This window comes from Onychostoma macrolepis, chromosome 20, assembly GCF_012432095.1.
Source record: "Onychostoma macrolepis isolate SWU-2019 chromosome 20, ASM1243209v1, whole genome shotgun sequence".
In the NCBI taxonomy this organism is placed as follows: Eukaryota; Metazoa; Chordata; class Actinopteri; order Cypriniformes; family Cyprinidae; genus Onychostoma; species Onychostoma macrolepis.
The window spans coordinates 7466082-7478753 of NC_081174.1; the positions used below are offsets into that span (position 1 = coordinate 7466082).

At 39.3% G+C, this 12672-nt stretch overlaps 1 protein-coding gene across 1 annotated transcript; it reads left to right on the top strand.

Annotated features, from left to right (window-relative positions):
* Positions 1–5145: 5145 nt before the first annotated feature.
* On the top strand, positions 5146–12460 carry nt5c1bb (5'-nucleotidase, cytosolic IB b). The gene is given in 7 exon segments (XM_058755871.1): positions 5146–5402; positions 5504–5671; positions 8417–8546; positions 8777–8899; positions 9116–9300; positions 11108–11138; positions 11141–12460. Coding segments are annotated over 7 exon segments (1089 nt in total). The 5' UTR covers positions 5146–5282; the 3' UTR covers positions 11473–12460.
* Positions 12461–12672: the final 212 nt, after the last annotated feature.

The window sequence follows — 12672 nt, forward strand, 5'->3', positions numbered from 1 at the left end:
CTTGTTCTGTGTTGCACGCAGCTTGTGTTTTTTCACTGGCTGCGTGCTTTCATGTTGTCATGTCTTGTGTGAACACGCGGCTTATGAGTATTCTCATTAGCTGCGTGTTGGTGTCCTGTTTAGCACATGGCTGACGATTGTTATTGCTGGCCATGTGCTTGTATTTTTGTTTTGTGTGAGCACATGGCTTTTGTCCTAGTTTTCTGTCTGCCATGTGCTCTCATGTCAATTTGTCTTGACCCCACCCACCTTGTTTCCTGATTATTGGTTAATTTGCCCCACCTGGGTTATCTCGTCACCCTCCTCATTTGCTCCCTTTATAATCTCCTTGTGTTTGCAGTCCTGTGCGAGTTCGTTGAACGTCGAATGTTGTGCGTGTGTGCCTGGTGCCCTGCCCTGCCCTGCCCTGCCCAAGCCTTGCCAGTCTTGCCAGTCTTGCCAGTCTGTTTTCCCCTACGGGGTAGTTTTTGTTTGTTTTTATTTAGATTTTGTGCTAATAAAGCCCTTTTCCTCCTGCATTTGAGTCCTCGCTCTCATCCCTTCACCCGCACCTGACAGAACGAACTCGCCAACATGAGGACTCAGCGGAGGAAGGGTTTGCACCGTCCACCAGCCTCCACACTCTCCAGCCCTCTGTACCAACGCATGCTCCAATTTAAGACCTTGAGCTCCCTCCATCAACAGGGGGCTGACCTGAGGGAGTTTGCTCTGAGGTTCAGCATCACTGCAGAGGGACTGGAGTTCAACGATGCAGCCCTCAAGGACCTTTTTAATTATGCCCTTGATGAGCCCCTCAACTGGTGGAGGATGAGGGGGCTGGACCATCTGACATTTGGGGGATTCGTGGAGTTCCTGGCACGTCCCCCAGCTAGGGAGGCTGGTGTGCCTCAGGTGGCGGTCGATGGAGCTGCAGCGCCCCAAGCGATGGTTGATGAAGCTGCAGTGCCCCCAGTGGCGGCTGACGAAGCTGCAGTACCCCCAGCAGCAATTGTTGGAGCTGCAGCCCCCCCAGTGGTGGTTGATGTTGCTGCAACGCCTCCAGAAGTGTCGGCTGATGATGCTGCAGCGCCCCCAGTGGCGGAAGACGATGCTGCAGCGTCCCGCTCTCTGAAATGGAGGAGGAGGAGAAAGAAGGCTTCTTCAACCCTTCAAGGCCTGGAGGCTGTTCCAGAGCCCTCTGCTGGCCAGGAAGCCGTCCCAGAGCCGCCCATGCTCCTCGCTCTGCTGGCGCCGCCCATACTCCTCGCCCTGCCGGCTCCACCCAAGCTCCTTGCCCTGCTGGCTCCACCCAGATTCCTTGCCCTGCCGGCTCTTCCCAAGCTCCTTGCCCTGCCGGCTCCGCCCAAGCTCAAGCTCCTTGCCCTGCAGGCTCCGCTCAAGCTCCTTGCTCTGACGGCTCCGCCCTTGCTTCCTGTCCTGCCAGGGCCACCCCTGCTGCCTGCCAAACTGTTGGTCCCGCCCTGGCCTCCTGCCGGGACCCCTGATGCGCTAGAGCCTACCTGGTGTGTCCCTCCGGTCCCGCCCTGGCCGTCCGTCAGGACTCCAGAACTGTTGGAGCCTCCCTGGCTCAACCCTCCCGTCCCGCCCTGGCCTCCTGCCGGGACCCCTGATGTGCTAGAGCCTGCCTGGTCTGTCCCTCTGGTCCTGCCCTGGCCGTCCGCCAGGACTCCAGAACTGCTGGAGCCTCCCTGGCTCAATCCTCCCGTCCCACCCTGGACCATCCTAAAGACGTCCTGAGGCTTATTTACTGGCACTGGCTTGGCTTCCCTCCCACCCTTCCTTGTCTCTGTGTGTTGACCCCTGTCTGTCTTATGTTGTCATGTTTGTGCTAGTCTTGCACCAGGTGGCGTCCCTTTTGGGGGGGTAGTGTCAGGGTTCTGTCACTTCGGTCTAGTTTTTTCGTGGTTTTGTGACAGAGCGCTGACACTCCCTTCTTGTCTTGTTTTCTGGTGAGCGCGGCTTCGAGTGTGCTCGAGCCGCGTGCTCTCTTGTCTACGTGCTCTTTTTCATGTTGGGGTGTGGTGTTCAGATCCCGGCACGCTGGCTTGTTTAGTCTCTGTTCTGGTTTTCGTGTCGGGATTCGGACACTCACGTTCCAGGTCTGTCTTGCTGTGGGAGCGTGCGGTCTCGAGTTCGCTCGGGCCGTGCGCTCCTCTGTCCGTGTGTTGTGTTTTGTTCGGCACGCGGTTCGGGTTCGGCCGCGTGCTTTCTCTTGTTTTGTCTTTTTCTGTGTTGCACGCAGCTTGTGTTTTTTCACTGGCTGCGTGCTTTCATGTTGTCATGTCTTGTGTGAACACGCGGCTTATGAGTATTCTCATTAGCTGCGTGTTTTGTCCTGTTTAGCACATGGCTGACGATTGTTATTGCTTGTGTTTTTGTTTTGTGTGAGCACATGGCTTTTGTCCTAGTTTTCTGTCTGCCATGTGCTCTCATGTCAATTTGTCTTGACCCCACCCACCTTGTTTCCTAATTATTGGTTAATTTGCCCCACCTGGGTTATCTCGTCACCCTCCTCCTTTGCTCCCTTTATAATCTCCTTGTGTTTGCGGTCCCGTGCGAGTTCGTTGAACGTCGAATGTTGTGCGTGTGTGCCTGGTGTCCTGCCCAAGCCTTGCCAGTCTGTTTTCCCCTACGGGGTAGTTTTTGTTTGTTTTTATTTAGATTTTGTGTTAATAAAGCCCTTTTCCTCCTACATTTGAGTCCTCGCTCTCATCCCTTCACCCGCACCCTGATAGCAAGGTAGAGGTTCTAAATTCACATTAAACCATGGCTTCATGGGTTTTTTGCTCTAATTTATGGATGGTTTTGTGCTGGTATTAGTATTTTTGCATGCTAGTGATAGGAATTGATCCCTTGACGTGATTAGTTATTGGTTTGTGATGAAGCAACCCGAGGGTTGTTTCAAACCGCATTTCTGGGAGTGCCATTGGGAAACTACAGTTTTAAGGAGAAAATACTCAACAATGGTGTTGATTAATGGATTGTCACATGGTTTGTCTAAAAGCATATTAAAAACACCACATAGATAAATAAACAACACAAAAAACTTGATTTTCACTACAGGGAAATTTGTGTCGATTCTTTACTGAATTTTCAAATATTTAAAAAAATATCCAATTATATAAAAGCAGCAGTAATTCAGCTAATATAAAATGAAATATAAATGTTACCTTGATAGATAAGAGAGTTTATCCACTGACACGGAGGTGCCCGACTGTGTTGAAGTGGCCAGTAGCAACCGTTGTTGGTTTTTTTTTTTTGTTTTTTCAAATGAGAAGTTTTTCAAATTTTTCACACTTCCCAGACACCGGAAGATCCCTTCTCTCAACTCAGTCCTGTGGTATCTGGGAGGTCCACGGGGCGATGGTAATAGGCCCCGAGCCAGAACAGATCATTGATGGCTGCGTCGTCCAGCACCGTCCCCGCGGCGAGCCCGCAGAATTCCCCGGCGTACTCGTAGAGGGGGAGATCTCTGCGGGATAGGGCGAAGAATCGAGCAGCAAATTCCATAGCAGCGGAAAGAAAACAGGAAACAAAAAACTTTCATAAAACCGGGGAAAAAAGAGGCACCGCTCACTTTCGGTTGCGGTCCGGTATTCTGTCACGGTTCAGCTGCTACAGTGCGTGAACGAGGAGATGAAGGAGCGCTGAGATGTGGGAGATTCACATTCACATTCTTTATTTGACAAGATAGCCAGGAACACACATGTAGAGCAGGGTGAAGACAATTCAATACCGGACTGGAAACACAGGGCAGAACACACTATAAATACTGAACATGACAGGGGGATGACTAGACACACCTGGAACCAAATCAACTGATAATCAAACTAAACGAGGACAGGAAACAGGAAGGACTAAATATGCGCATGTGGGGAACAAAACACAAGACACAACAAACACAAGCCTGACATTAATACAAATGAATGTCTCCTGAAATCGATCAATTAGAGTTTCAAAAACATCTACATTTTATTGCTGTTTTTCGTGTTAAGAATGACAGGTTGGAGGCCACAGACTTTTTTTTATTTTTTATTTTTACATTAACTTCACGTAATATAACATGATTTTATTATCGTAATTTTGACTTAATTCTTAAAATAGTATGATGTTAATCTTATTTATTTACACTAAAATGCCGCTGTAGGGTATTTGTACTGCATGCAACACAATCTTGGCACAGCGGCCCAAAAAATAAAAATAAATAAATGAATAAATAAATAAATAAAAATAAAATAGTAGGAAATTGACGATCCTGACTCCTCATATCTCCTCATTTGACGAGCCTTTAGAGAGAAATGCATCTTTACGGAGGCTAATGAAAGAGTTAATTTTGATTTGAATTATTTAGTTGTAAAGTAGTAATTTATAGCATTCTATAAATATATTTATCATGTCAGTGAGGCAAGTATTTGCTGAGTTTCAGTTCAGTTTTTGTGAACTGTTCCTGCTCAAGATCAAGACCACCCTGTTTGCTTTCTTTATTTTACAATAGCAAAACGTTTTGCTGACATTGTGAGTGCACACAAATGAAACTATGATGTATACTCTTACCTTTATGAGGAAAAATTATGGAGTATTTTAATTTTCCAGTCTTATTAAGAAAAAAAAAAAAAAAAGATTGTTCCAAATGGAAATACATCATGGAAGTAGATAAGTCAAGTGGAAAGACTGTTTGGGACATGCCCTGGATGGCAAATGCCTAATACAAATACATAAAATTTTTGTACCATCATTACCATCATTAGATCATAACAATAGTGTTCATCAGACAACACATTATTATGCTATAAGGCGGAATCACGGGGGATAAACAACAACAAAAAAAAACAATGTCTTTTTAATGTAATAATTACACATAATTTAGATAATTATTAAGTGGCACACAAGAAACATATTGCATAAAATTATTAAAAACATACTAGATATTTAAGTCTGTATCTATTCTATTCTATTCTATTCTATAGGCTATTACACACCCAAACATTTGGTCACAGAAAAAACGAAGCTGTCCTATTTTAATAACAAAAACATGCAAATATGTGACATGGTCTTGGAGATAAAACCCTTAAGTTTACAGTGAACAAAAATGACTAGCTGTGGATCTCAGACTAGTCTCTGCTGTGAGTGAAATCACAACGTCCTGCGTCAAACGGAACGCCTCCTTCTCAGCATCCAACCCCTTCACATTTCCGCGATGTCTGACATCCAGCCCTGCCTCAACATAGGAAGTCAAGCACGCACACCAACATTAACAGACAATTTACAGTTATTAAGATACAATGAGCGAAATAAAACAAAAAGTGGCTTCAACTGCCAAAAAGGAAGCTACAACAGAGGAAAAGGACTGGGCAGCTGCTAAAGCGCACTTTGAAAACTTAAAATCAACAAAACCGAGACCCGTAAGTGTTCAGTGAAGTTCAATAAGGCGTTATGCTCATACTGTATACGATTGGCTGCAGCCAGTTTGACTGTCATTGTTTTTGGACGTGTCTTTTTACAGCCCAAGCCGAAATATGCAGTTACTATCGCAGTTTCTTCCCGCACCTTGTTTGATATGGTGGCAGAAAGGAAGATATTTGAGGAAGAAGGAGTGGAGAAGTATGTTCAACATCAGCAAGAGCACGAGAATGAGCCACTGAAACAAGGACCTGCTTTTCCTTTCGTTAAAGTGAGAATAACATCCACACATTAGAATAACATCGTCCACAAATTAATACAGTAGGCCAAATTGGTATTATTTATTTATTTATTTATTCATTCACTTACTATTTACCGTATTTAAAAAGGGTGCGTTCTCCGTCACGCCCGATTTATCTTACAATGCAAGCGTACAACGCTACAACGTGTCCGAGTCGAGAATTTGTTCTTTTGAATCGGATCTTTCAATGACTCGATTGATCCTGTTCTCAAAATCGGTCTGATTGATTGACTCCCAGTCCGAGCAGTTCAGCTCAACAGCTCATTAATTAACTTACTGAATTGAGAGGCGTGTCTTTCAGACATGTCCAATTTGTTATGAGCAGAAAAGTTTACGGAGGATTTGCTTGATAGGGTGAAAATAAAGTTGCTTTAATCGCCAAATAGCAGATATGTTACAAACTTGTATGTTTAGCACAGATAAATTCATCTTAACTAAGCATAGGGTACAACGGGGCTAAAGGCCCACCTTAAGAAAAAAAAAGTGCTATTCACTGCGCCTAAAATGTATAATTGCAGAAAAAAAAAAAATAAATAAATAAAAAAAAATAAAAAATAATAATATATATATATATATATATATATATATATATATATATATATATATACGTTGTATTGAACATTAATGGAGCAACAGATTTTGTGTGAAAATAAATCATTCAAGTTGTTTATTTTGTTTAAAAATTTTATAAATGTATGAGGTGGCAAGGGGGGCTTTTACCCCACACACGGGGTAAAAGGCACACGGTATTGATACAAATACTTCAGCTAAAATAATGTTTTTTAAATAATGTCTAATTTAATACTTGTTCAAAACAATCACTTTAGCAAAGTTTACTATTTTCTGCTTATTTTGAAAAATAGAAAAACATTTTTAAATTTTTGTTCAATAAATATACTGTCATTAAAATATATTTTAAAATACAGAAACAAAATCATTTTAATAAGTAAAGATTCTGAAAGTATTGAAGAAGATCCAGTAATAATTGAATATATATTTATAGTAGTAACAACAAATTATATTTTATTTTATGATATGATAAATATCATGTTTTTAAATATAATGATTCCATTCTAAACATGGTGATTATCTCTATGGACACCCAACATAATATATGATATTTACCATCTGAATCTAATCATGTCATGTCAACAAATGGAAAAGTCAGCGATCTATTAATTATCATGTTAATTACTGTGCGCCTTTAGCCCCAACAGCAGAGGCACTTTTTACCCCAAATACCATACTTTTACATATTCTTTCATAAATCTTTTTATAAATCATAAAGAAGACCTTTGTCTCAAAATATATGTATTAATTTTAGCGATTATCGTTTGCTACTTAAATCTACAACATTTTTAAAAACATAAAATATTAGATCAAGTAAGCACAGAATCAACTTGGCACTGCACGTGATCGCGTCAAGGTTCAGATGAATATGCACGTGCATCTTGAAAAGTGAATGTTTTGGAAAGTGCTACACCACATTTTTGTGCCATCGAATGGTTTAGATGAAAATAATATCAAAGGCGCCTTTTACCCCAGGGCAAGTACCCCACTAGCCCCGTTGTACCCTATTATTAAAACTTTGCTATGAAAAAAGTAATTTAAACTGACAGTCTAAATTTCTTTATAATTTTGAGAGCCGAATCATGAGTGCAACATGCAAACTGGGACACAAGAGATTACAATAAACACCCTTATTAATAAAACATTACAAACCATAATATGTGCCAGCTTTATTGGAACATAGAGCATGTAATATGCCATACTGGATACCACATTGGAACCAACTTTTTCTCACAGAAATGATTCAGAATTCCCATCACTAGAACACTGCAATTATAAACAATGAAGCTGTCAATATACAGACACACAAGTTATAATGGGAGCATTCTATTTGCAATAATATTATTCTGTAATACCGGAGGCTGCACTTCAGGACCACATTCCATTGTCCTACAGGATTAAATAATCCATTTTTATTATCTTTCCACCTTACCCTAGTAAAAAAGTAATATATTTAAAATACATTTATTTCATACGAAGTATATTTAAAATCTATTAACATATTTACTGACAGATAACTCGAGACTTACTGATATAAAAATTATAATTAAACTTTATTTTGCGTACTACACAGTGCACATTTCTTAATATAAAGTCTAAAATGTGTTTTAATGTCACTTTTGATGAGAATTGTATGATATTTAAATAATATCAGTCTTTAAATGCAAAATAATTAAAGTGTACCTGAAGTGTACTTGCAATAGTTCCACTTTAGCACAATCAAATATACTAAGCATATCTTTAATTGTACTTCAGCACTACTTCTGCACAATTAAAGCGCATTAAGTACAAAATTAGTTGTTCCAATTTAGCAGACTTTATGTATACCAGTTGAATATACTAAAAGTACACTTGCAGGGCATTTTATTAAATACATAAATATGAAAATGTATTTTTAGCATACTTAGCATGAAATAAATGCATTTCATTACTTTGCTAAGTATATTTATTTTTCACTAGGATATTTATAACAATAAAGAGCGGAAATGGTCATCTTAAACATGAATGTTCAAGGTTTCTAGTGCCAGTTGCTTTCAGTTATTGTAACTCTGCAAATACAGTTCATTATGCTGCTTAATGTTGCTAGACACTATTTGCTTGCTTGCTTATGAAAACAAGAATTTCTTCCTTGTAATATTCACACAGGCACTGATGGCTGTAAATGAACGGCTGAGGAATCTCTATCCTGACAGTGAAGAGCTGTTTGACATTGTTCTCATGACAAATAATCACGCCCAAGTTGGGGTGCGACTTATTAACAGCATAAACCACTATGGTAGGTGTGTCATTTTCACTGCATTCTGGTCTAGATGTTACATCATAATTCTGAGCAACCCCTAAAAGTTTACAACTGAAGCTGAACTAAAAGTTTATTGGCCAATTATGCTTTCAGAAGTTTGCCTTTGTGAAATACACCCAACATTTAACACAGCACAATGTACAACAAGGACGTTTTACTACAAGAGACAGTAGTTGAGTGGTAAAATGAAAATTCCTCTTTTACAGATCTGACGATAGAGCGATTCTGCATGACTGGAGGTCAGAGCCCAATTGGCTACCTCAAGGCCTACATGACTAACCTGTATCTCTCCAAAGACTCCATGAAAGTCCAGGAAGCCATTGAGGAGGGTAAATTGATGATAAACACACAAATGCACTGCAACAACTACAGCATGCATGCTAAACTGAAGTATTTAACCTTGTAAATTGACAGAATTTTTAGATTGCACAGTTTAAGATTAATCAGTGAGTTACAGTACATTTAGAGTAACGATGTTCCTCATACTTTAGTGTTTTTGACTTTGCAGTAAAGGGACAACTGTAATGTTTCATTTACCATGATAGGAATAGCAGCAGCCATAATGTTTAAGCCTGATATGGAGTCTCAGCTGTCTGAGACTCAGCTGCGCGTGGCTTTCGATGGGGATGCTGTGCTCTTCTCTGATGAGTCGGAGATCATAGTGAAACAGCACGGCCTGGACACATTCTTTGAGCATGAAAAACAACATGAGAATAAACCACTCGCACAGGTATGTCAGGTATTTCTACTAGATGTTGATCACGTGACCAGTTTTGCTTCTATACAGCAGCAGAAGTTGTTCAAATACACAGTGTTTGGGCTAAGTAACATTCATTTAGAATACAGTATGTTGTATTCCAGTCCACCTGGAAAGTTCACATTTATGAATTTGGAAGTTGTGTGCGGAAGTCACTGGTTGGAGCAAGATACAAATGTTATTTTTTTTTAAATTCTTGAAGATTACAATTATAAATCATCAATAATGTGCATCTCTGTGTTATTACATTTATTTATTTAAATTACATTTATGGAGGTTCTTTAAATTGAATCTTAATACAGATGAGGCATCTTTTGCATCTGCCATATTTTCTCACTGACACAGTTTTAACTTGGAATAAGTTCAGCCTTTTTGGAGGCTTTCATGGGCGTTCAGCTTGTAATTACAATCTTTCCAACATGACTTGAATGCACCGATAGCAACCTATGAAGTACAAATATATTTGGAATTATGTAAAAATGAAAATAAAGTGAACCCAGTGTGTTTTGCTTTTCCTAAAGACAGTTAATCATTGACCCTTTGACTAGTCAGCTACTTCTAGTCAACTAGTGAAAATTAAACTTTACATACCTTACAAGGTTTTTTTTGTTGTTAATGGATTCAATGACATGCTATTTATACAACACCACATGGTTCTCCATAGGGTCATTTTTAACATGCTTGAGAGTCTAGCTGCGTCGAAAGCTGACTTGCAGTGCAATTACAGGCAGTGATTTGCAGGCAAAAGTACCTCCTGAAACTAATAGCATAAAGGCCCGTTCACACCAAAGACAATAACTATAGCAATAATGATAGAGATAAGATTGTAAAAATCGTTCTAAATTAAAAAACAATATAGTTGATCCACACTACAACTATAACGATAATGACACAGAGGAACAATATCATTGTAATCACTTTAAGAACCAATTTTTCCAGTTTATATACAATAAAAACATTGACAGCCAATCAGAATCCATCCTGCTTTGAAGAGCTTGAGCATTTAAAGTGGCAGACAACAAAACAAAAGCATATTTGGTAACTATTATAGTTACTTTTATAGTTATCGTTCTTTGAGTGAACGGACCTTAACTGTCTTATGATCTAAAACAAAGCAGAGTGAGCTTTGGTGACAATTATATAATTATTACAATATTAATTTCACACTACACTGTAAAAAATAAAGTTGAGCCAACTTAAAATTTTAAGGCAACCAGCTTCAGCAGATTTTTGAGTTTTCTCAACTTGTCGTTTTAAGTTTATACAACAAAAATTTGAGAATCTCCCACAAAAATAAGTTGAGTAAACTCAAAAATCTGCTGAAGCTGGTAAAAAAAAATTTTTTAAGTTCGCTTTTTTTTTTTCTTTTTTTTTTTACAGTGTACAAATGAAATAAAAATGGAAAAAGCTGTTCAAAAACATATATTTACACACAAACTGACCACCAAACGCAACTTTCAGATGACACTTTAATTTCTGACCTTTAATCAAATGCACAGGATAGTGGGATATCATAGGAAACAATACTGCATTCAAAACCAACAGATTAAAGTATGTTAGTAGACAGGATGTTGCACAATCACTAGATTTGGACAGGCCTTGTGGTATTCCTACCTCCATATGCTGTCTGTGGAGGCAGCATTTTTCAGCTTTCGAATGCAGACTCTGTCTTAAATGGGCAGCTGTGGTTGCACCAGCATACGCACTTGCCAATGATAGATCATAAGGTTCACTCTAATCTCATTGGCTGACACACTCCTCCCCTCTTATTCATCTTCAGGGTCCTCTTAAGTGCTTTCTGGAGGCTCTAGGAAACTCCAGAAGAAATTCTACGCCAAAAACGAGCGACTGAACTGCCCTATACGCACCTTCTTGGTGACGGCCAGAAGCGCGGCCAGCTCTGGGGCCCGTGTGCTTAAGACACTCAGAAGCTGGGGCCTGGAGATCGATGAGGCTTTGTTCCTTGCTGGGGCCCCTAAAGGACCCCTGCTGCATAAGATTCGCCCACACATATTCTTTGACGACCAGATGTTCCACATTGAGGGGGCCAAGGAGATGGGCACTATTGCTGCCCACGTGCCCTATGGGATAGGACAGAAATATAACAAAGGGAAGCTGATTGAACCAGAAAAGCAGCAGAAATAAGAGCTTGTAATGATGTTACAGGTCAGCCACAAAGGGAGTTCCTTAGATAGCTTATAATGTTTAGATGAAGACATCCTCACCTTACTTTCAATGCTTTACGGTGCAAACATGTCATAGGAACTGCTGTGTAGAAGTATGTTTTCTGAACATACTTATTTTTTCTCGCACAAAGACTTTGCTAATGAAATTGTTTTATTAGCAATGCTGGAAAATTATTTTTAGTTTATTGGACATATCTGTCTATCTGTATATCTATCTATCTATCTATCTATTTCATTTTTTATAAATCGTTATATAGATATATATGTTTACTATATTTAAAAGGAGTATTTTGAGGAGATTTGTTTTTAATAGGGTTCATATAACAATAAGATTTGCATTATATATTATATAGGGCTGTTTTAAAACTTGAAAATTAAACATACACTTTGAAATGTTTTTTGATGTTCATAATTGATATTATCTGGCTGTTCTAAATGCAGTTATTTTTGAGGAGGAAAGTACATCACAGTGAGACCTTCATTATCATTATTAGAGTATTCTCTGCAATTCAGGACTATCATCTGCCCATTATGCTGCTTCGTGGTTGCAAACATTTACTGCGGTGCTATGTTCGAGGTTAATTTGCTTTCCACACATTGCTTGTTTTGCAAATGACAGTTACATAATATGTTGATGTCTCTGCTTGTATTAAAATGATAAGAAACACTATCGATTGGCATTAAGGGCATGTTGCATGTCACTGAATTGCATAATCATTTTGTTGTTAATATGATGTCAACATAAGCTCTTAAACTCCGAATGTAAATGCACTGCCATTTGTATGTTTACCTGTGATGAAGCAGTTTCACTAAATGACGTTTTATGCTACATTGGTTTTGTTTTGGTTTTAGGCTGTTTTGTTTTGGGTTGAGGTAAAATTGAATTCAAGACTTGTATTTGGGAAAAATAAAGGTTTTTAGATGTCAAAAAAACTTTGTTGGAGTCAAGTTATTTGGAAAACAAAAGAAGATGCTTTAAAAATATTTCAGCTGCTCTTTTCCATACAATGATATAGCATATGGTGACCAAAAAGAACCATAAACCTAGTCCATACAACTTACACAGAGTGCTATAGAAACAGGAACAGCTAAAAATTTAAGTCATTATTGACTACATATCTGATCTTTCACTATTGTTCTTAACGGCAAAGAACATAAT